Below are 23936 nucleotides of genomic sequence, written 5' to 3'. Positions count from 1 at the left end.
CCCCAGGGAGGTCTGCCATCTCCTTGGGCTATCCTAGTATGCTGAGAAGGCTGGGCTCCTGTTGGGGCCACTCACAACAGGGTAGGGGAACCTGCTAGAACTTTGGGTCTGAATCTCTAAGCAAGAAGATGCTTCTCTCCCCCCCACCCCCCCCCCCAAAGTGCATGACACTTCTTGAGGCCCTGTGATGGCTCCATACCTCCAGGGACGACGATGGGCAGGGTGGTGTGCGAGTTCTGAGAGCCCGGTCCCCACCCAGGGATGGGCATGAAGGAGGGAGGTCCCAAGCTTTTCTGAGCTGTGCAGACAGGGCTGCTGGCCCCTGTCCGAGGGCCCTGGCACCTTGCTCCCCGCAGGTGGAAGTTTGGGGATGTGGTGGCTACGAGTAGCTTCTGTCTGTAAGTCTGGTCACCTCCCGCTACCCCATCCTGTTGGGCAGCTGCACCCCGGCCTCCCCCGATCGTAGTGCCGTGTCCGTACATGCAGCTGATGACCTAGGCGTGACCGTCAGTGCCCAGGTTTGGGCCATTCAGTGCTTGGTAAGCGGTGGGGAGGGGGCACCTCCCCTCCTGGGATGAGCACTTAAGTGCAGGAACAGCGCGAACAGAGCCTGCTGTTTTTATCAGCAGGTGTGCGGTGGCTTTCCTTAGTCTTCGGTGCTGCCCGAGCTGTGCTCTCGGTGACAGGGGCCCCATCTACCGTCCGAGCCGCGCGGCAGCCGCCAGCCGTGTGTGACCAGAGTCCTTGAACTGCGGCCAGTGCAGCTGGGACCTCAGTTCCCCACTTGACTTCATTTAAAAGGCCGCGTGGCAGCCGCAGCCCACCCCCGAGCGCGTCGGAGCCCGGGCCCTGCTGGGAGCCCTGAGCCGTGTTCCAGCGCTGCCGGCGTCCGGGAGCCTCACGGCAGGGGCTGTGGGGTCTGAGGAGGTGGGCGTCCGGGCTCTGCCAGACGCGGTGGGGGCCCAGAGGCCGGTCGCTCGGAGCCCGCCTCCGGCTTTGCCGTGGCTCCGGGCCCGGCACTTGGCGAGCGCTGTCCCTGTACACGGCGGGCCTGCCCCACCCCCCCGCACCCGGAGGAGGGAGAAGAAGGTGACGCCGGTCTACGGCACTGAGCCTGCGCGGGGCCTGGAGTCAGGTCTCCACGGAGCGTGTGACCCGTGGAGGGGCTCCCTGAGCAGGTGCGCGCACCACGTGTGCTGTGCCTACGGACGCATGTCCCCACGGGTACTGACGTGCCACGTGCCCCCGTGCGTGTGCAGAGCTGTGCATGAGTACACGGAGATGGGTCAGGTGGGCGCGTGCACGTATGTGCCGGCAGCCTGCGTGCACCCGTGTGCGCAGAACCCAGGAAGCACGCGTGTATGCACACGCGTGCCACGTACGTGTCCACAAGCCGCCCTTAACGCATGCCCGTGTGCACACGGATGCCGACCCGCAGGAGCGCGCACGATGCCTGCAGCTTCCCGCCAGGGAGCGCCCCCTCGGTTCCCCAGAACGGGCGCACACAGTAAGTCACAGAAGCCAAAGCAGCGGGGGGAGCAGACGTGTTGGGACGCAGTGCCAGCTGTGGGGCGGCGGTGTGCCCGGGCTCCCAGCTCACACGGGGCCCCCCCAGGCCCGCAGGCAGCTGGGTCTCCAGGCCAGCAGGCCCAGCCCCGTGCTGAGCACCCCCAGCACTACCACGGCCCCGGCCAGCAGGGGCACCACAGTGGCTGCGGGGAGAACACGGGAGTGTGAGTCTCGGGACCGGCGCCCCCCCACACTCCCACCCCAGTGCCAGTGGCCGTCACCTGCAGGGGTGGCAGGCTCAGGGGGGCCGTGGCAGGGGACCCCGTGAGCCGGAGGCCGGGCCGGGGCAGTGAGCTGGAGGAAGCGGCCTAGCGGGCAGGCGCCTGGGCACCCGGGAAGGCTGAGGGGCAGGGGCGGGCCTGTGGAGTCGTTGCGGTAGAAAAGGGAGATGGTGACGTTCCTGGAGGAAGACAGGAGGTGGTGGCGCCCGGGCCCCTCGGCTCCCCCCGCCACTGACTTAAATCTGGAGAGGAGTAGCTGAATGGAGACACTGGGCTCCTGAGTCCTACCTGTCACCCTCCTCGCGCCATCCCACACAAATCCCCCTCCACCTGGAACCCCATCTCTCTTCTTGAGACCGTTCTGTCCTGCCCATCCCGGGTGCCACCCCCTCCTTACCCTGCATCTTCGTCCGGGTCCCCGAGGCGCCTCCGGAATTCAAAGCCCAGGCAGGCAGCATACGGTGGGGTGTGCCCATCATAGAGACCCAGGGCTCCCTGGAGGGCCAGCAGGGTGCTGTCGTGCTGCAGGTGGGTCCCAGGGCTGAGACACGGCTCCTCTCTCGATGTCTCCTCTCTCCTGAACTCTAGATTTGTACATCTGGCTTCCTCCCAGATGTCTCCCAGATCTCTTAGAACTAACCGCCCCCCCCCAAATCGGCTCATCCTGGAGGCAGTTCCACCAGTTACAGGGAATCCTTTAATGAACAGTGGTCAAATAGATGCAAAAATATGATCGGGCAGCTCAGTTAAACAGCTTGTCCTTCCAGAAGAGCTAAATTCTCTTGTAACACCATCACCTCCCTCCTTCCAGACTGCGTACCTCTAGTGATATGGTCTGAGAGTATGGTTTGGAGATATGAATTACCCAGGGCAGTGGGCTGAAGTTCCATTGAGACCACCCACCAGCTCTTCCGCACCCACATCGCCATCTGCCATCCCCCTCATCCCTGTGCCCACGTGGCACTGCCTCCCTTCCCAAAGACTCACAGCTGAGTACATAACCATCTTGAGGGGCAGCCCCAGGCGCTGGACCCGAGAGAAGTTGGCAAGGATGGCATCCAGCAGGATCCCTGAGAGGGCAAGAACAGAGTGCTGAGAATCCCCCAGAGGAAGGTGCTTTGGCCACCCAGCCTCCCAGCCCCACACCTCACCCCCTGTCAGCTGGGCCTTCTCGGCTGCCCGGGGTGGACCCACGTGGGCCCCAATATCCAAAGCTGAGATCTGGGCTAGTGTCCGTAGGACATTCGGGGAGGCCCAGGATGGGAGGGGAAGACCATGGGCTTGCTGGAGAGAGACAGGGAGAGAAGACAAAGTGACTGGGATATCCTGAGCTCGTCACGTCCCCTCAGGCCTTCCCAGTGCCTGTGCTGTCCCCCTGAGCTGCAGTCCTCTCTCCCACCCCTCTTCCGAACCCCTCATGGGCTGGGTCTGGTCCAGAAGTCATGGCCAAGAGCAATCATTAATTAATAATAATGACCATCACCCCACAACCCAGGAGCCCTCACGCACAGAGCCAGAGGTGTTTCAAACTTCAGATGTTTTGGAATCTAGAAGGTTCCCGTGGTGGCAATACCATCTCCCTCAGAACACATCCAGTGGGGGCTGGGCAGCCCTCTTAATCACACACACTGCTATTCCCACCGTGCAACTAGGATAATTCTCATGGAATGGGGTAAGCAAAGACTATCTATCTGAAGAGCATCACGCCGGTTCAGGTCAGCTCCGGCTCCTCAGTTTTTGGGTTTGGGACCTTTTCCCACAGGAGAACTAACAGAGGAGGAATGACAAACATGTAGCCTCAAGCCTTCCTGCAGACCTCACTGCGTGCCAGGCACTGCTCTAAGCACATCGCGTGGATTAACCCGTTTTGATCTTCATAGAAACCCCAAAGGGTGTTGGTATGGGTTTTGCTATCCCCACTGTGCAGATGGGCAAACTGAGGCACCAAGGGTTAAGTGACTTGCCTGAGGGAACACAGGTAGTGAGCAGCAAAGCTGGGATTTGAATCCAGGTGCCCTTAATCACTGGGTTGGGTGGGTGGGGCGGGGGCTCACCTGGCACATCAGTGTGTCTAGAACCTTCCACGCCCTGCGGAGCGGCTCTCCGACCAACGACAGCCCCGTGTAGTTCTCCAGGTGAGTCAGGAAGTCCTGGATGCACCGGGGCTGGGTGAGTCTGATGGGCCTCCTCACCCCTCCCTGCCCCCCACGCCCCCCCCACGCCCTTCCGCGGGCAGCCCCGCCGGCCCCGCTCACTGTCCAGCCCTCCAGCGCAGTCTGGTACTCGGCAGCCTCCGTGGCCTCTCGCAGCAGCTCATGGTATCGGGGACAGCTGCGCGTGGGGAACCTCAGCAGCTGGGAGAAACTGAGGCTCAGGGAGGACCGCGTGACTGGGACCCCAGGGTCACAGTGCGGGGAGTTGGGGCTGTGGAGCCCTCGTCCAAATCTCTCTCTTCAAAATATGTGGTCCCTCCCAAATCTGGCTGCACAGCACGGGGATGGCGGCTCACCCAAGCCGGACAGCTCTGACGCAGGGCCGGTCTCACGGCTCCCAGCCCGCACAGCCTCTCCCAGCCACGGGCTCCCTCCACCTAGGGGTCTCGGTCTCTCTCCATCCCTCCCACCCCCTGCTCCTCTCCAGCCTCCTGACCTTGTCCTCGGTGACGGGCACCGTGTGCACAGGGATGGGCCTCCAGGCAGCCTCTGGGCGCCCCGGGGCGGCCTCGGGGAACAGCCCTGCAAGGTTGGCCTGAGCACTCTCCAGCGTGCGGTCAAAGTCAGTACTTCGAACATACACCTGCCGGGGCGGGGAGACCAGTGTCGGCTCAGAGGCCCGCGGCGGCAGCAGCGAACCAAAAGCTTCAGGTTCAGTCCGGGGTCGAAGGTCAGGTGCTGGGAGTCAGAACCCAGAGTGAGGTGGAGTGTCTGGTCTTCAGCGTTGGAAGGTGGGATCGAGGGTCAGAGGTCAAGGTCATTGAGCAGTGGGGATGGAGGTCAGAATTTGGGTGAACATGTGGGATTAAAGGGGTCAGTTGTGTCACTGGAAAGGAAGATCAGAACTGCTTGAGTTCCGAACTGTTGGAGTCCAAGTTTAGAAGGAAGGTGGAAGGACACGGGACCAGAATTCAGTACATGTCTATCAGGCATCAGAGGTCGGAGGTCAGGAGGAATGATCCTAATTGGAGGAAGTCAAAAGACACAGGAGGACGTAGGAAAGAGGATTCAGATTTGATAAAGGGTAGAGATCAAAGACTGGAGCTCAGGAGGGCAAAGTGAACCAGTGAGGGTCAAAGTCAAGTTTTGGAGTCAGAAACCAGAGTGCAGAAGGTCTGGTTGGAGTTGGTGGGCGTCAGAAGACAGAAGTGGAGGCCAGAAAATAAAGTCAGAGTGGATGGCGCCCCGAGGTCAGAGGTGAAGCATGGGACTCGAGTTGAGATGGGGTCAGAGGTCAGCGTGAGTTAGTTGATGGTTTGGAGGTCAGGGATCAGATACGGGGTGCAGGTCAGGTTACTGGGGGTCTAAGGCGGAGGTGGAGGCCCGCAGCGAGTGTTGGGAGGCAGTGGGGGTCAGAGGTGAGAGGTCAGGAGGCCAGGCGAGGGTCATCTTGTTAGCTGTACCTCCTCCCGCCGGTATTGCGGGCTCAGAAAGGCCTCGTAGCGGCTCCTCAGGAAGCGTCCCAGCTCCAGCTGCTGGCGGACCCCCTCCTGAGGACAGAGAAAGCCTCAGCAGACCCCGCCCCAGCCCGCCCACTCCTCACCCACACCCTGGCTTCTCACCCCAGTCAGCTGGCCCAGGCCTCTTGGCCACAGGGTGGTGACGGCCTCCTTGTGTGGGTCGGTGGGGTAGGAGGCCAGTGGGGCCCGGTCGCCGTGGCGGAACACCTGGGGACGGGACCAGGTCAGGGCAGGCTGGGGAGAGGACGGGGGCCAGGCCAGGGCAGGGGACACCTCACCACAGCCACAAACACCAGGGGTCCTTCGGCCAGGGCCCGGGGTGGCGGCGGCAGCAGGAGCAGGAGCAGAAGTCCAGCGGGGAGGCCCCAAAACCCTGGCCCGTCCATGTCCACACAGCCCAGACACTGAGCTCAGCCCGCTGTCTGCGCCGCAGCCCCACCTGCCCATTACCCCTGCCTCAGCAGCCCCGGAGAAGCAGGTCCGGGCATGCCTACCCCGGGAGCCAAGGTGGCCTCCTGGGATCCGCCTCCCCCAGGGCCTTTGCCAGCCTTGGATTAGCCAGTGGAGTAACCTGTTTTATCTTCACTGTTCCTCTGGCAGGGGTTGATACGGTTCTCACCGTCCCCATCGTGCAGATGGGGAAACTGAGGCACGGCGGGTTCCATAATTTGCCTGAGGGAACACAGGCAGTGAGTGGCAAAGCTGGGATTTGAACCAGGGGCCCTTAACCTGGGTGCAAAAGGAGACAAAGAGACCCCCACCCCCACCCAGCCCCACATTCTAGACACTTTCTCTACTTTCTCCTCTCTCCCCACACCCCAAGTCTGTCTTTTTCTATTCTCACCCCTTAAATGTTGGAGTTCTTTGAAGCTCTCTTGGGCTTCCTGGAGATGTCACCTTCCGGCGCCACCCACATCTGGCCCCAGCCAGCACGGCCCAGTGGTTGAACACCCAGACCCTGGATTTGGGTGGGCTGGGTTCAAACTCCTAACGTCACCGTTTACAAGCCGTGCAACTGTGGGCAAGTTACCGCAACTCTCTGTGCCTCCTCACTCATCAAATCCATAAAATGGGAACGAGTGCAATCTCAGAGAGCTGCTTTGAGGATTAATGAGTTCAAAGGGCAGAGTGTCACCTCGTCAGAACCTCAGCTGGGAACACGTGTGCATCCAGCAACTCAAAATTTTAATCGTTCTGCGCATGTCCACGAATGCCCGCAAGAGGGCAACGGGTATGCATTTTGGGATTACAGAGAATTTAGCGAGGAGGTGAATTCGCAAAAATGGGACCCGTGGATAATGACCTTCGACGGTACTTGTTTCTTTAGCCTCTGTGTTTCTGGTAAACCGAGAAGTTAGTTCTAAAGGCGGAAAGGACAAAAAGAGTCGGATGCCTGTAATGCTAGAGGGAAGGCTGGTGGCGTGAAAGTCAGGGACCCCCGGGGCGGGGGCGGTTGGAGTCTCTGGCGCTGTCCCTGTGCCTGTGGTCCACAGGTAGGTGCCGCCGCCCCCACCCCCAGCACGGGTGACAAGACTCATTGGAGTCCCCAGTCCAGCTGCGGTTCCTCTCAACCTTGTGTCTGTTTCCCCCGGGGCCACCTCCCGGCTTCCAGCCTCCTCCCTGCTCCAAGACACCGACGCGCCCAGAGCCGACTCGGGGCCACCCCTATTCTCAGCCTCCCATGGCTTCCCAGCACCCTGGGGTGGGATGGGGGGACCAAACTCCTCAGCATAGTGTTGGAGATCTGGATTCTGCAATCTCAAATGTCCCACTCCCAAGTTCAGATACTGCATGTAACATTCTGCATCCCAGTCCCCCTCTCCCTCAAGCATCTGCCCCGTGTGCCCCTCTACCCAGAAGGCCCTTCTCTCGTCACCACGGCCACCATTCTGGTCTCCCAGGCAACCCCTTTTAGGTTCTAGTGGCTGATCTGTCCTCTCTGGTTCAGAGTCCAGGAAAGGAAGAAGGAGACCAAGCAAGCACGGAGTTCAAGACCATGGCCATGAACTTTCAGGAAGTGAGGAGGGGTCTGGCAGGGGGAGGGAGGGAGGGAAGGGAGGGAGGGAGGGCAGGGAGTGGGCCCTGACCTCTGACTGCTCCCCCCAGAATGTAACCCTGGCCATGGCTGTATTCACCATCCTTGCCTCCATCTACTTCTTCAACAAGGTGAGTGGGAAGAGGGTAGGGGTGGCGGGCTGAATCTCTGTCTTTTTGGGCCCCCATTTTATCCACTTAGCCTCTCCTCCTCTCCCATGCCTCTGTGTATCTCTGTGTCTTCTTCCCTTAGGCTCAGCAATGAGAAGACACAGGGACACCTAATCCAAAAGCATTCTGCCCTGGATCATGCCTCTGGCCTCTGAGACCGAATAAATGGACTGAATCAGCACATCCCATTCCATCCTGGCTGGTGCACAGCCTCCCCGACTCTGTTTGAGGGACAGGTCTCCGAATCAGAGGGAGGAGGGGCCAGGTGTCCAGTCTCCTGGGTCTGACAAAGGAGGGGCTAGCGGCCTGGAGTCTCTGGTTTGAGACAGGGAGCTGGGTTTTGAGGGATGAGTAGGAGTCTTTCAGGAGCAGTTAGAGAGGAGGAAGGACATTGGAATTCTGGGTGCAAAGGCACAGAGGGGAGCAGCGCCTGGGTGGCTCAGTCGGTTAAGCATCTACCTTTGGCTCAGGTCAGGATCCTAAGGTCCTGGGATGGAGTCCCACAACACAACAGGCTGCCTGCTCAGAGGGGAGTCTGCTTCTCTCTCTCCCTCTGCCCCTCCCCTCTGCTCGTGCTCTCTCTCTCTCTCTCTCAAATAAATAAAATCTTTAAAAATAAAATAGCACAGAGGGGAGAGAGAGCAGGGCTGATTCACCTGGTATCAACACAGACTGCTGTGTACTTCAGATATATTCCTTCTCTCTGAACCCTGGTTTTCTTCTCAGTCTGACAAAGGTGAAAATCTTTGTTCAGTGGGACCAGGTGGCTACAGCCAGAAAAACTTGAGATCAAAGACACGATGGAATTTGTCAGCTGCAAAAAGTCTGTAGTTATCATCTTCATTGTTATATTCTATCAACACATCTTTCTCTTTTCTTAGAAAACTCCTATTCAACCTTCAATACCCACTGTCAATGCCCTTTCCCATGGAAGACAGACAGTCTGTTACCAGCTCCCTCACTAACCTCCTCCTCACCACTCCCTGACCTCACCCCCAGTAGATGGAATGCCCTGGGTGACACCCCAGCCTTTGGTTGAGCTTCATCCACCTTCTCATCGGATGAACAATTTCATTTCGACTCAACATCTGAAAAGGCAGCTCCTGAATAGGGTGACCGAACATCCTGGGTTTCCCAGGAAAGGCCTAGCAAATTTTAATTAGGAACGGATTTATAGCTTCACTACGATTTTGTCTCGCGGATTGCAAACACTTTGGGCCAGTTCTTCCAACATCATTGGTAACAGCGTCCTCTTTAATTCTCAAAAGCGTCCTGATTTAGAGGCCCTGATTGCAAAACTATGAGTAACCACACGGGGGAGGTGTTGGACCATTTTCCCAGCTAGAAGTTAGTCCGCCCGGCTCTGGGAGGGAATTTGGCTTCGCAAACCAGAATTCGGAGACCTTCCTGCCCCGCTCCCAGGGTTTCTCTCTCCCTGGACCTTCGCCTTGTTTCCTCTCTCCTCCAGCTCTCACAGAGGTCCTTCTACAACCAGAGCTGACCCTGTCCCTCCCTGCTTGCAGCCTTCCTGTGGCCCTCAGGTCGTGTCCCCGCCCCCTCCCCCAGAGTCCCAGCCCCTCAGCCTGGCCTTGGAGGCTGTGTACGACCTGACTCCCTCTGGTTTTTATTCTTTTCTTTTCCTTTCTTTTTTTTCCATCTCACCTACATCCTACGCACAGGCCCCCCCCCCCCCCCCCCCCCGTATATCCTTAACCACATATAACTCAGAGATAGTAAAAAATGCCACTCCCCAGTATCTTTGCATATACATGCTGAGCTCTCTGCCTGGAGTACCCTTTCCCGCCTCCGTTCTGCTCTGTGTCGGCTTCCTCTAGAAGACTTCCTAAAACCCCTCCTGCTCCCAGTGTGGCTGCCTGCTCTCCCCTCCCATCCTTCCAGGCTGTGACCGGGAGCTTAAGAGTGGGGTGCACAGAATAAGATCTGACTCCTAAGGGACCCCCAGCTTGGGTCTTGGCTGTCAATGCTTGTAGAACAACCAAATATAGACAAAGAAGTCGGTCTTTGCATGACCCCCTCCCCCGCTCCAGGGTTTTCAACCACTTAGTGCTGGGGTTCTGGGTCCCCTGGGAGCTATTAAGGTTGCATTTCCACAACCACAGGCACTTCGGAGGGATGGGGCTCAGCCCGCTGCCCCTGGGGATCCCTGGGGAGCTTTTGAAACTCCCAGAGCCCAGCTCCACCCTGGACCACTTAAACCAGGACGCCTGGGGATGGGGCCTGGACATCGATTGGATTTTAAAAGCTCCCCCAGAGATTCTGATGTGCGGCCAGGGTCAGAGGCATCTCTGTAATGTGTTTTCTGAAGACAAGAAGAGATGGATTCCCCGCCCCCCCTCCTTGGAGCTTAGTGCATTTATATCTGAGGCAGCTCCGTGGATACATCAAAAGACTCAGAACGTGGAGCAAAATTTAACCTTTAGTTTAGAAACATTTGGGAGTTTGAAAACCAAAGAAAGCAGACAAAGTAGTTTCTTCCCAGAGCAGGGGCAATGGAAGGGTGGGGGGGAGGCGCATTTCCCAGGGCAGCAGAGAAGATGGGAGGGATGGGAGGGAAGTGAATGATAACCAACGACCTGCTGAACCAGAAAAGCCCCTGGCCCAGGGCTGCCCCGTTCCACCTAGGGAACCAAGGCATCGGACTTTCCAGTTCGAGCCCCCAAAGCCCCGGATCCCAGGAAGCACTCGGTCCCAGGATAATCAAGATGGGTGGTCACTCTCATTCCCAAATTCCTCTGCTATGTCCACAGTCCCGCCTTTACATGCAGGCCCACGGCCCTCTGGCCCTCTCTCCATGGTGTCTGTCTCCCTGTCCGTCTGTCTCCCCCGAGCGCTCTCCTTCAGACTGATTCCGATGCTATTTCGGTCTTTCGCTAGAGCTCTTCATGTTTCTGCCTCTCACTGGGTCTTTGTCTCCATATCTTTTTCTGTCTCCTCTTCCACTTGATCCCTCCCAGCAGCCTGACCTGCTTCTCACCTCCCCTCCCTGCCTTGGCTGCCATCAGCTGCCCGTGTCTATGCAGTCCCATGCACCTGCATGCATCCCCTCCCCCTCTCCTTCCATTTCACCCCATTTCTTGGGGTCTCTGTGTCCCTGCCCCGCAGGGTCTCTTGGGGTCTCTGTCCCACTCTCTCAGGGTCTTCTGTATCTCCCCTGACCCCGTCTCTGTCTCCCCCCACCCCTGTCCTTCTCTCTGCCTCTCTATCCCTCTCTCTCCACCTCTCTCGCTCTGCCTCCCCATTCTCCTATCCATCTCTTACTGAATTTCCACACCTCATATTCTCCAGAGTCGGAGGAGATAGGACCTCCCTCACCCTCCATGCTCCCCCATACTGTCTCCCTTCAGGTCCTCCCGGGATGGCTGGGCCTCTCATCCGTGTCCGTGTCCGTCGCAGACTCTCTCCCTTGGCAGAACCAGAGGGCCTGGCACAGCCACTGCCTGGAGGCCTGGCCCCCGGGGTAGGGGGGGCTGCAGAGGGTTGGAACAGCCACTGCCCATCCCCCCTCCCCCACCCAGGGTGAGCTCCAGTGGTCTGAGCAGCACCCACACCTCCACCATGTCCAGCCTGGGCTCTCCCATCTCCCCACCAGCCCCAGCAGAAGCAGCAGGTGGAAGGGGGCCCAGCAGGGAAACATGCCCCCCTATGGCCCACGGCACCCCCAGCAGCTGGGGCCTCCCCAATCAGTCCTGCCCTGGCCCTCACCCGGCTGTGAAAGGTGCTCAGCGCCCCCAGCAGCACCCCAAAGCCAGACACCAGCTGACTCAGTGCAGGGGATGCAGGCATCCTGGTAGAAGGGCCAGCCCCCCAGATCACTGGCCCCAAAGATGTCCACGCCGTAATCCCCGGGACCCGGGCCTACGTTCCATTCCGTGGCAAAGGGTAGTAAGGTCACAGATGGAATTAAGGCTGTTTGTCAAAATGGGGAGAGGACCCTGGATTGTCCAGGTGGGCCCACACCGTCACTGGGAAGTAGGAGAGGAAGGCAGAAGAGCGAGGGGCCGAGAGACCGACCCTGCTGGCTTTGAAGATGCACGAAGGCCCACGAGCCACCAAACAGGGCAACCTCTAGAAGCTAGAGAAGGAAAGGAAATGGACTCTCTTCCTGAACTCAGTGACCCCCATTTAGGACCCCCAGAACTGCACGATAAATTCGTGTGGTATTGGTTATAGCAGCCATTTTACAGACCAGCAAATGGAGGTGCTCTGAGGGTCACACAGTTTCTAGGTCAATGAGTTTGCCTCCAGAAGGACAGGGGGTAGGGAGTTGAGGGCAGGCAGCAGGAAGAAGGGGGGCTCTGGACCCAGGATGGCTGCAGGAGAAGCCTGGAGGGCGTGGCCAGGCTGTGGGAAACAGGGTGGGGGGTTAGTGTCTGTTTAAAGAGGAGGGAGTGGGAGCCATGCTCTGCCAGACTGGGAGGTGAGGCAAGGGAGGGTGTGCTGGATCAGAGACCACTACTAGCCTCTCCTTCCCTCCACTCTCTCCCCTCCATCTCTATGACCTGGCCCCTACTCAGGCCTTCTCCTCTCCCCCAGGACCCCCATGCCCACATTCTCCTGGCCTCTCTCCATCCCCCAGGGAACCCCAGAGGGACTTCTCTACATTCAGTGTTGACCCCTCCCCTGCTCACACACCTCCCATGGCTCCCCAGTGCCCCTCAGCCTGGCCTTCCACCAGGGCCCATGAAAGCCCTCAACTCCATCTCTCAAGCTCCCACCCCACCCCTTACAACTGGTCCCTGTTCTGTCACAGCCGTAACCAACTTGATAGCTCACTGACTAAATCCATCTCTGTGGCCAGCCTGCAGGCTCTTTGAGATCAGGGTCCTGGTCTGACTCCTCTGGGGTCCCCAGCATCACCCACCACAGGAGGAGGCACATGGGAAGTCCCCATTTTCAAAGAAATGAATCATTAACACTGCGTAAGCCCAGGTCTCGGTCAGTGCGAGCCCCAGAGGGTGGGACAGCACGTCATTCACGACAGACCGCATCTCAGGAGCGAAGGACACAGAAGTGAATGAAACAGACAAAGGTGTAAGGCTGTCACCTTGTCCCCCTCTTCATCTGATTCCACGCGGACAAGAATGGGAGCCAGGAGACCATAGCACAGCTGATCGTGTGTATCGGGAAGGGCGTGGGCTCCAGACTCCCACCACCATGCTGAGCTTGGACCCGGACCCTGACATCCTGACCCTGACTGGGACCCCGAGCAATTCAGCCTCTACCCCAGCAGGGATGCGTGAGGATTAGGAAGCATTCGGTGCTCAGTCAACAGAAACAGTACCTATGACTTTGCAGCCACGGAACGAAGGCTTCAGGCGCCGGGAAGGGAAAGGTGTCAAGTGTCAGGGGGTGAGGAGTCTCATGACAGCTATTTCCCGACATTTGATGACAGTCTGTCTGTCTCCCACGGCTGGGAACATCTCAAACCAGGCCAGATTGGGGGCGCCGCCTCCCCTCTCTCCTTGCTGAGAGAAACAGAGGTAGTGATTAAGAGCGAGTAATTGCCTCCCTCCTGCCTGGGAGGTAAATATCTTTCTGCAGGATCTTCCTGTTCAGGACTGTCTTCCCTAGGCTGTGAACTCCGTGAGGGCAGAGGCCCTGTTCTGGTCAGGGATTCCAGAGGATGGCAGAGATTTATTTGTACCGTGGGCTCAGTCAATACTTGAAGGGACAGAGTATTGTGAGGAGGAGGCTGTAGGCTCTGGAGGATAAGGGATGTCGGCCCCTCCCCTTGGGACATAAGCTCCTCCCCCAGAATGTCAGACCCTCCCACTGGGATGTTGGCGCCTCCTTCTGGGATGTCAGTTCCCCCCTTTGGAATGTTAGCCCCCTCCCCTCAAATGTCAGGCCCTCTCCCTTGAATGTCCCTCTCCAAAGTAGGGATCTCCTTCACCTCTCTCTAGAGCCTAGAACCATGCCGTTCAGCTCACCGGCTCTCAATAATCATGACTGAATGGATTAGTAGAGTCAGTCTTTGCAAGCCCTGACTGCCACTTACTCGCTATGTGACCTTACCTCTCTGACCCTCCAGCTTCCTCATCTGTGGTAGAATAGGCATAATCGTAATACCACTCTGGTAGGGTCGAGATGCCGATTTGGGGTGTCCATATGTTTATAAAGCTCTGGACAGGACCTGGTGCACAGGACATCATCAAGACCTGTGAACTGCCCTTATTTGATGAATAAAGGTGTGAATCGCCTTCTTGGGTTCTCACAGAAATTTTATTAAAGAGAGATTTTCAGTCCCTAAAATCCGAGCCTTAGGGCATCCTCCACAAGCCTCTCTCATGGAGGCTGTCCAAGGAAATGCTGATTCCTTCCCTTGGCCATGCCAAGAAGCTGTGCTCCCTCTGGGTCTCAAACCCACCCTACCAACCATGCAGGGCTCTTCCCAACCAAAGACCACCATCTCCCTGAGGAAAAAGCTCAAGCCGGCTCTAAAACCAGAGTCTCCTGAAAGACTACTTAACCGCATTCATTAGAAAATCAATACAAATTTAAAACTTCATAGGGATCCCTCTGTTCTGGGGCGGGGGGAGGTGGAAGACAGTGACGACGTGGTCGCCCTGAGGAAGCATGGGAAATGCCCCGCTGGGTGCCCTATGGCACCATCTAGCAACACAACTCACTACACGTCCTCTGACCCTGCCAGTCCCCTAGGAAGAATAAAGACATGGAGAAAAATCTTTCTTTTTGTTGTTTAAAGATTTTATTTTATTTTTAAGATGTATTTCTTTATTTAAGAGAGAGAGAGCGCACATGAGCCGGGCTAGGGTGGCGGTGGAGAGGGAGAAAGAAACTTCAGTAGACTCTGTGCTGAGCATAGAGCCCAATGCAGGGCTCAATCCCAGGACCCTGAGATCATGACCTGAGCTGAAACCAAGAGTCCACACTTAACCGACTGAGCCACCCAGGCGCCCCAAGGTTTTATTTTTTTAAGTAATCTCTACACCCAATGTGGGGCTCAAACTCACAACCCGGAGATCAAGAGTCACGTGCTCTACTCACTGAGCCAGTCAGGCGCCCCTCAAAGTGCTCAAAGAATAACAGTGGCAACCAAGAATCTTATAGCCAGCAAAGCTATCTTTCAAAAGTGAAGGTAAAATAAAGACATTCCTAGATAAACAAAAACTGAGAGAATCTGTTGCTAGCAGACCTGCCTTACAAGAAATACTACAGGAAGTTCTTCAGGCAGAAGGCAAAGTAATTCCAGATGGTCATGCAAATCCACAGGGAAAACTAGTTAAGGTAATTATTTTATTTTATTTTATTTTATTAAAGATTTTATTTATTTATTTGACAGAGAGAGACACAGCGAGAGAGGGAACACAAGCACGGAGAGTGGAGGAGGGAGAAGCAGGTTTCCCGCTGAGCAGGGAGCCTGATGTGGGGCTCGATCCCAGGACCCTGGGATCATGACCTGAGTTGAAGGCAGATGCTTAACAACTGAGCCACCCAGGCACCCCTTATTTTATTTTCTAAAGATTTTATTTTTAGTAATCTCTACACCCAACATGAGGCTCAAAATCACAACCCCGAGATCCAGAGTCACAGTCTCCACCAACTAAGCCAACCAGGTGCCCTGGTAATTATGTAATTTTATTTTATTTTATTTTTTAAAATATATATTTTTTTATTTACCTGAGAGAGAGAGAGAGAAAGTGACGAGCGGGAAGGAAGAGCAGAGAGAGAGGGAGAAGCAGACTCCCTGCTGAGCAGGGAGCCTGATGCAGGACTCGATCCCAGGACCCTGGGATCATGACCTGAGGGGAAGGCAGACGCCTAACCATCTGAGCTACCCAGGCGTCCTAATTATGTAATTTTAAAAGACAGTATTAATGCATAGTTTTTCCCCATTATTCTCTTAACTGATTTTAAAATCAATTGTATAAAATAATATACATATAATGTATCATTGGCCTATAACATATAGAGATGTAAAATATTTGCCAATATCAACACAAAGAAGGTGGTAGAGGAAAGCTAAGGAAATGACTATGGATGGTAAAGTAGTAATAATAATTATTGTTGGCTTTGTAATATTATTATGTATGACAATAATACCACAGAAAGAGAGAAAAGAGAATAGAGCTCTATAGGAGTAGCAATTCTCTATCTCACTGGAATTAAGCTAGTGTAAATAGGAACCTGATTCCAATCAATTAAAATGTATATGGTAAGCCCCAAAGCAACAACCAAAAAAAACAATTAAATATGTGAAGAACTCTTACAACTCAATATCAAAAATACAAGTCACACCATTTTTGAATGGACAAGAGATCTGAATAGATGTTTCCCAAAGGAGATACACAAATGGCCAAAAAAAGCACATGAAAATATTGGCATCATTAGTCATCAAAGAAATGCAAATCAAAATCACAAGGGTGTAGGTATCACTTCGCATCCCCGAGAACAGCTAAAATTAAAAAGTCAGATAATAACAAGTGTTGGCAAGGATGAGGAGAAACTGGAACCCTCACACACTGCTGGAGGGAGCTCACTGTGGGAAACAGGCTGGCAGTTCAAAAACGTCAAACAGAGTTACCATGAGATCCAGCAATTCCCCCTCCTAGATAGATATCCAAGAGAAATGAAAACACACAACCACACAAAAACTTGGACATGAATATTTATAGCAGCATTAAAGGTGGAAACAGTCGACATATCCCCATCAACTGATGAATGATAAACCAAACGCAACATATCCATACAATGAAATGTTATTTGGCCATAAGAAAGAATGAGGTACTCATCCATGCCACAACCCAGATGAAACTTGAGACCATCACACTAAGCGCAAGAAGCCAATCACAAAAGACGACCCATTTATATGATTCCATTCATCTGAAATATCCATAACGGGAAAATCTGTAAAGTCAGAAAATAGATTCTTGGTTTCTTGGGACTGGAAGTGGATGAAGTGATAAGAAAATTGCTGAAAGGTACAGGTTTGGTGTCTATTTGTTTGTTTGTTTGTTTGTGATGGTGAAAATGTTCTAAAATTGACCGTGGTGATGGTTGCTCATATCTGAATGTACCAAGAACCATTGAATTGTCCACTTTAGTTGTATGAATTGTATGGTATGTGAATCTCAAAAAAACTTTAAAATAGGGGCACCTGGTGGCTCAGTTGGTTAAACGTCTGCCTTCGGCTCAGGTCATGATCCTGGGGTCCTGGGATCAAGCCCCACGTCGGGCTCCCTGCTGGGTGGGGAGCCTGCTTCTCCCTCTCCCCTGCTTGTGCTCTCTTACTCTCTCTCTCTCAAATAAATAAATAAAGTCTTTTAAAAAAAACTTTAAAATAATCCAAGTAGAAGTGTCTTTACTTTTATTCTGATCATCTTTGGGTCCTTCATTAAAGTCTTATCCCCAGAATCTTAATTTTCTTTTATGTGTTAGTTCCTAGATGATTTCTAGATATTTCAGAGGGATGGTGAATGGTATTTTTAATTACATTTCATGTTTGTCTGTTGTCGGTGTAGAGAAATGGAATTGATTTTTGTAGGTTAATCTTGGAGTTTTTCGTTTGACTTTTTAAAGACGTTTTATTTTTTTAAGTAATCTCTACACCCAATGTGGGGCTCAAACTCACAACTCTGAGAGATCAAGAGTCTTGCGCTCCACCGACTAAGCCAGCCAGGCGCCCGAGTAGGTTAATCTTGTAATTCAGGACCTTGCTGATATCTCTTACTTGTTCCTATAGCTTTTTAAATAACCATTAATCAGGATTTATATACAGTACTGTATTAAGCAACAGCCATGATGAGGATATTCTAATGTCATTCTTGCTCTTAGAAGGAAGGCATCCAAAATTTTTATGGTATTTGCTGGAAGCTTTATAAAGTTAAGAAAATATCTTTTTTTCTCCTAGTTTACTAAGTGTTTAATTTTCAATCATAAATAGATATAAAACCTTATCAAATTATTTCTCCACGTTGATAGAAATCATTACATTTTCTTCCTTGGTCTGCTAGTGAATTACACTGAAAGAATTTTTTTTTTTTAATTTTGAACGACCCTTGCTAATTAGTGATAAATCCTACCTGATCATGATGAATTATGATACAGTTTTGGATTTAGTAGGCTATTATGCGATGTAGGATTTTTGCACCCACGTTCACAAATGAAATGGACCTATAATTTTCTTTTCTTGTACATGTTCCTTATCTGGTTTTAGAACCAGCGCTGAATTAGCTTCCAAAAATGAACTAGACAGATTCCACATGATTTCTATTTTCCGGAATAATGTGTATAAGATAAAAATTAAGCATTTCTTGAATATTTGATATCAGTCACCTAGAAGACCATCTGTGCCCCTGGGGTTTTTTTTGAGAGAGAGAGAGAATGGAAATCTTTGACTATAACTTTGTATATTTCAGTACTTACTGGTTTACTCAAGTTCTTGATTTTTGCATAATTTTTGGCATTTTATATTTTTCTAGTAATTTAACCATTTCATCTATGTTTTTAAAGATTTTTTTTTATTTATTTATTTGAGAGAGAATGAAAGACAGAGAGCATGAGAGGGAGGAGGGTCAGAGGGAGAAGCAGACTCCCCACTGAGCAGGGAGCCCGATGTGGGACTCGATCCCAGGACTCCAGGATCATGACCTGAGCGGAAGGCAGTCGCTTAACCAACTGAGCCACCCAGGCGCCCCTCATCTATGTTTTTAAATGTTGGCTCATAGGGGCGCCTGGGTGGCTCAGTCGTTAAGCGTCTGCCTTCGGCTCAGGTCATGGTCTCATGGTCCTGGGATTGAGCCCCACATCAGGCTCCCTGCTTGGCGGGAAGCCTGCTTCTCCCTCTGCCACTCCCCCTGCTTGTGTTCCCTCTCTCGCTGTGTCTCTCTCTGTCAAATAAATAAATAAAATCTTAAAAAAAATAAAAAATAAAAAATAAAAATAAATAAATGTTGGCTCATAGTTGGTCATGTACCATCTAATTACTTTTTTTTAAGTTTATTCATTTATTTTTAAGCAAAGTCTACACACCATGGGCTTGAACTTGTGACCCCGACACCAAGAGTTCCATGCTCCACCAACTGAGCCAGCCAGGTGCCCCTAATTACTTTTTATATCTCAGTCCTAGCTATAACTATTCACTTCATGGTCTGTATTTCATTTGTAGCCCCTCTCTTTTTTTCTTATTCGGTTTGGCCAAAAGTCAATTGATCTCAGTAACTTTTTCAAAAATCAAGATAACTTCTTGTTTTGTTAGACTTTTCTCCCCCCTTCATTTCATTGATTTCTGCCCCCTCCCTTTTTTTTGTCACTTGTTTTGCTCCTGTTTCTGTGGATTTGCTTTATTGCTTATTTTCCCACTGTTTCCATTAGATTGCTCATTATAGAAAAAACTATTTGTTGGATCAACTTTTTATCAAATGCTTTTCCTCCATCTGTGGAGATTGTCATCTGGTTTTCCTCTGTTAACCCATGAATGTGGAGAATTAATGAATTGATGAAATCAGATGGTAATATTTTATTTAGGATTTTTTTTTTATTCATGAGAGAAATAGACTGTGGTTTTCCTTGTTTATGCTGTTCTTGATTTTTTTCAGATTTTATTTTTTTCAGATTTTATTTTTTTAAGTAATCTCTACACCCAATGTGGGACTCGAACCCACAACCCCAAGATCAAGAGTTGCACACTCCACTGATTGAGCCAGCCGGGTGCCCCTGTCTTTGACTTTTTTTTTTTTTTTTTTTTTGTATTAACATTGTAGTAACCTCATAAAATGAGTTAGGGAGTGTTACTTCTTTTTCTAATTGCTACGTGGGTTTATACAAAGTTGTAATGAAATGTTATACAAAGCAGTAGTCATTGAGACAGGATGGTCTTGAGGCAGGTTTAAATGAATTAACCAACGTGCAGCACAGAGAGCCCCATAAAAGACCCACAAATACTAAAATACGATGGGGCAGGGAACACAGAGAATCAGGAAAAGGTAACTATTTAACAAATGCTGTTGAAATCACTGGTTATCCTTAGGGGAAAAAGTGAAATTGGATTTCTACATCACACCTCACAAAATCAACTTCAGGTGGATTGAAGACTTTCGTGTGGAAAGGAAAACTTTAAGAATGAAAGAGAATTATCTTTCACCCCTGGGGGCAGGGAAGAATTTCTTAAGCGACTGTATGATACTATAATGGTGGAGACATGTCATTATACATCTGTCCAAACCCACTGAATGTACACCACTAAGAATGAATATTCAGGTAAACTTTGAGAGGTGATGATGTGTAGATTCATCAATCGTGGCAAATGTAGCCATTCCAGTGGGGGATGTTGATGACGGGGGAGGCTATGCATGTGTGGGAGTGAGGGGTATATGGGAAATCTCCCTACCTTCCTCTCAACATTTTTTTAAAATGTTTTATTTATTTATTTAAGAGAGATCACAGAGGGAGAGGGAGAGGGAGAAGTCGACTTCCCGCTGAGCAGGAAGCCTGCCCCCACAGGGCTTGATCCCAGGACCCTGAGATCATGACCTGAGCCGAAGGCAGACGCTTAACCACCTGAGCCAGCCAGGTGCCCCCCTTCCTCTCAACCTTGTTGTCAACCTAAAACTACTCTTAAGAAAAAAAAGAAAAGAAAATGGGGCGCTAGGGGTTCTAAGTTTGAACCCCACGCTGAGCGTAGAGATTAAAAAATAAAATCTTAAAGAAAAAAAAGCTAGCTACATATAGTAAGATACGGTAATGGGCTAGATTTTGCCCCTCTCTATGGATTCATGTGTCGAAGCCCTAACCCCAGTACCTTAGAATGTGACTGTATTTTGAAATAAGGTCTTTAAAATGAAGCCCTTAGAGTGGGCCCTAATCCAAGCTGATTGGTGTCCTTATAGAGGACATTTGGACACACAGAGAGACACCAGGAACGCCTGAGCACAGACAAAGACCATGTGAGGACACAGAGAAGAGGCAGCCGTCTGCAAGCCAAGGAGAGAAGCCTCAGAAGGAACCAACCTGCTGACACGTGCATCTTCAACTTCTAGCTTCCAGAACTGTGAGAAATAAAATTTCTGTTGTTTGAGCTACCCTGTCTTGGGTACTTTGTTATGGCAGCTCTGTGTCATTGCTACAAAGCTCAAAAACAAGCAAAATGAAATTGTTCAGGGACACCTATGTGCTACCTATGTGCTAAAGTAACCATGGAAATTGAGGAAGGATAAACATGATTCGGGACAGTGGTTACTGCTGGGCATGAGGACAGCACAAGGAAAGAGTAGTAAATAACAACGTCCTAGTATTAAATCGAGCGGTGAATTAACGGGTGGTCTCCTTATACCTCGGTCCTTACACATATATTACTTTACAGGTACCCACTATTACAAAATTGCCCAAAAGACTGTTTTGAAGGCAGAGCTGGTGTTCTACTTCCTGCCACCTCTGTCCTCCAAATCCACCCCAGCTCTGGCTCCCTGCCCGGAAGGCTGCCAGGAGCCGTCACGGCTCAGGGTCAGAACCCGAAGTCCAGTTGCGTTTGGAGTAGGTGGAAATAGACTGAGAAGGGAAGGTTACTTGCCTCCTGCCGGAACTTGCAAAACCCAAGCTCACACACCATCTGGCTCGGCTCACACAACCACCTGTGCTTTGGAAAAAAGCAACTTGCTGCTGGAATGACAGAAGCTGGCATTTTAGGAGGACTTGGTAGCTTGGGGCTAGAGCAGAGGAGAGGTTGTTCAAATGAATGAATAAAGAACACGGGGCTGGCACAGAAAAGCCTGTCGAAGCCAGGAGGGGTCACGTTCAAAGTGAACCACTGAGGACAGAAACATGACCTAAAACAAAAGAAATCATTCTATGCTCTGCGCGCTTCCCTCAACTGGCCATAAGGAGGAAGGACACACCTCACCTCGTATATTCTGGTGGAGAATGTTAACCCGAATTGAATCATCATGAGGAAACGTCAGGCAAACTCAAGTGAGGAACTTCTATTTAAAAAAGAAAAAAGGTGGGGGTTGTTCTTCCAAAATGTCAATATCATAAATATGGAAATGTTCCAGATTCAAGGAGACATGACAACAAAACGCAATACCTGAGCCCAGACTAGATCCTGAACTGGCAAAAGTCCTGTGAGAGAGAGCATCTGAGCCCACTGATGAAACTGAGAGACCACCAGGAGATTAGATAAAAAGAATTAAGTGCATGTTACGTTTATTGAGGTTGATTACCGTGGATAAGTAAGAGAGTATCTCTGTTCCTAGGAAATACACACTGAAGTATTCAGGGGTAAAGGGCGATGATGTGTGCAACTAACACATGCTTCAGAAAATATACGCATGTATTGAGAAACAAAAACTAGCTCGGACTGTAAAAATCTGCCCACCATCTATCTATAAACACAGATAAGGCCAGCTGCGGAGTTAACAGGAAGCATTTCTCCCAGGGATATGCGGCAGCTGTAAAGGGTCCTAACCACCCCCTTTGTGAGCAACTACTGTTATCTTACTGAGAAAGTTTGTTCTCTAAAATCATAGGCTTTCGAAACTTTGTTGTTTGAAAGTATACCCATAAGAATGAAATTTAGCCCACTCTTCCCGAAAGATCTACGTCACTTTGACACAAACAAGGAGCCTCAATTTCCAGCCCTGATGCAGAGCTTTATATAGAGTTTCTGGGCATAGCATGCCACGTTTATCTTAACTTTGTAGTTTCCAAGGAAACAGGATCCTGAGTCCACTTTGCAGTCCGTAACTGTTGACTCATTTATACACATCCCTACTTTGCTCTGAAGCTACCAAACCAGTTTCACTTAAATTTCACCAAATTCTTCTCTTCCCCCAAATCCTGTAAGTTGATCACAGCTTCTCTTTTGGGATGTGGTCTCCTTCCCTGCAATTGGTCAGTAAACCTGACTTTAATTTATTCCTGGTAATTGGGTTAGGATGGGTGGGTGGGTGATGAATGGATGGATGGGTGGATGGATAGATAAATAATGATAAAGCCAAAGCAATGGAGTGAATTGTTAACAATAGATAAATCTGGGTAGATACTATTTGTATTTGGGCAGGTTATCTGTAAGCTTGAGCTTATTTCCAAACAAAAAGGTGTGTGTATGTGTTTTTTTTTTAAAGAAACTAAATTAGTTTGGACCAATATTTAGAAATTTTTTTTCGAGGCCAAGGAAGAATTTTTATAACATATTTTATGTTGTAATTCAGTACATATTCAAGATACTCAAATTTTGAGAACTATTTCTTAACCATTTTCTACGCATTCTCTTATTTTCTACGCACTTATGTTTTATTTTATTTTATTTTTTGCACTTATGTTTTAAAAGACACTTATTATCGGGGCACCTGGGTGGCTCAGTTGGTTAAGCGGCTGCCTTCCGCTCAAGTTCCCAGGGTCCTGGGATCGAGCCCCACGTCCGGACCCCTGCTCAGGGGGAGCCTGCCTCTCCCTCTCCCTCTCCCTCTCCCTCTGCCTGCCTTTCTGCCTACTTGTGCTCTCTCTCTCCCTGTCAAATAAATAAATAAAATCTTTAAAAATAAATAAAAGACGCTCATTATCAATATACAATTATCCGTGGAAATTCACCCGTATTTTTAAAAAACTCTTGGAAAGGTCTGAGCACTGGGTATAGTCTAAGCCTAAATGAATGTTAAGACTTCGACTTCGGATTTTTCTTCCCGCTGACTCGTGACGGGACTACATTTCCCAAAGCACCTTGGGGCGAGGCCCGGGGAGAAGTGGTGTGAGCTCTGATTGGAGAGGGCCAAGTTCCTACCTGTCATGCTTTCTGCGAAATGTAAGCGAGCCTCACGTGGGAGGAGGGGGCGGGACTTCGAGGGGACTTGCGCGAGGTTCCCGATGGTTCTGGGAAACGTGGTTCTGAGAAGAAGGTAGAGGGCCTGCCGCTCGGACTCTTGGGACTTGTAGTCTTGGCAAACCGGCGCCGGCTGGGTTCTTCCTCCGCTGGGTCATCTCAGGCGTTGGGCCCTTCCTCCACCACCGCCCTGGAATCTCTTCATGCATCGATCCCAGGCAGCTGCTGAGACCTTATCTGGTCTGCGACTCCGAGCTCTCAAACCGCAGGTGCTCCGCAGAGTTAGGGCGGGGGCATTGGCAAACGCTGGTCTTTGGCAGGCCTGGGAGGGCTTCTCGGAGGTGAGGGGAGCAGGATCCCTACGAACAGAACTGAGTCAGGAAATCACACCAGAATGCAGCGTACAGGGGAGCTGATGATGCTTAAACAGTCCTTGCAAAATGCCCTCCACTCCCCTCCCCGCCCCCCACCT

General features: G+C 51.4%; 2 protein-coding genes across 3 annotated transcripts; one reads left to right on the top strand and one right to left on the bottom strand.

Moving 5' to 3' along the window:
* The first annotated feature begins 1267 nt into the window (after positions 1-1267).
* LOC118543229 (uncharacterized) lies at positions 1268-7849 on the top strand. The gene is made up of 4 exons (XM_078062777.1): positions 1268-1507; positions 7412-7480; positions 7570-7629; positions 7751-7849. The coding sequence occupies exons 1-4, from the start codon at positions 1268-1270 to the stop codon at positions 7760-7762; spliced, it is 381 nt and encodes a 126-aa protein (XP_077918903.1). The 3' UTR covers positions 7763-7849.
* Positions 1491-23695, bottom strand: ACP4 (acid phosphatase 4). Of its 2 annotated transcripts, XM_078062775.1 has the most exons (11): positions 23426-23695; positions 6035-6135; positions 5566-5670; positions 5407-5493; positions 4440-4586; positions 4046-4144; positions 3845-3940; positions 2942-3074; positions 2778-2860; positions 2188-2285; positions 1491-1969 (listed from the first exon to the last, which is right to left on the bottom strand). In XM_078062775.1, exons 1-11 carry the CDS (start codon positions 23430-23432, stop codon positions 1597-1599), a joined length of 1329 nt encoding a protein of 442 aa, XP_077918901.1. In that variant the 5' UTR covers positions 23433-23695; the 3' UTR covers positions 1491-1596. The 2 variants fall into 2 exon arrangements, with proteins under 2 accessions (XP_077918901.1, XP_077918900.1); XM_078062774.1 differs by lacking the exons at positions 6035-6135; positions 23426-23695 and adding an exon at positions 5742-5852 and having other exon boundaries at positions 2188-2312.
* Between the last annotated feature and the right edge of the window lie 241 nt (positions 23696-23936).

Source organism: Halichoerus grypus, chromosome 15 (assembly GCF_964656455.1).
Source record: "Halichoerus grypus chromosome 15, mHalGry1.hap1.1, whole genome shotgun sequence".
Classification (NCBI taxonomy): domain Eukaryota; kingdom Metazoa; phylum Chordata; class Mammalia; order Carnivora; family Phocidae; genus Halichoerus; species Halichoerus grypus.
This window is presented reverse-complemented; position numbering and strand designations above follow the sequence as displayed.

What these genes read in the sequence shown, in the direction of transcription:
- LOC118543229 (XM_078062777.1), top strand. Translation starts at nt 1,268, where the DNA reads ATGAGTACACGGAGATGGGTCAGGTGGGCGCGTGCACGTATGTGCCGG. An exon ending in CCCCAGAACGGGCGCACACA is followed by an intron (nt 1,508 to 7,411) that starts GTAAGTCACAGA and finishes TCTCTGGTTCAG; the next exon opens with AGTCCAGGAAAGGAAGAAGG. An exon ending in TGGCCATGAACTTTCAGGAA is followed by an intron (nt 7,481 to 7,569) that starts GTGAGGAGGGGT and finishes TGCTCCCCCCAG; the next exon opens with AATGTAACCCTGGCCATGGC.
- ACP4 (XM_078062774.1), bottom strand. Translation starts at nt 5,849, where the DNA reads ATGGACGGGCCAGGGTTTTGGGGCCTCCCCGCTGGACTTCTGCTCCTG. An exon ending in TGCCCGTCACCGAGGACAAG is followed by an intron (nt 4,145 to 4,439) that starts GTCAGGAGGCTG and finishes AGTTTCTCCCAG; the next exon opens with CTGCTGAGGTTCCCCACGCG. An exon ending in GACCCGGACGAAGATGCAGG is followed by an intron (nt 1,970 to 2,187) that starts GTAAGGAGGGGG and finishes GTCTTCCTCCAG; the next exon opens with GAACGTCACCATCTCCCTTT.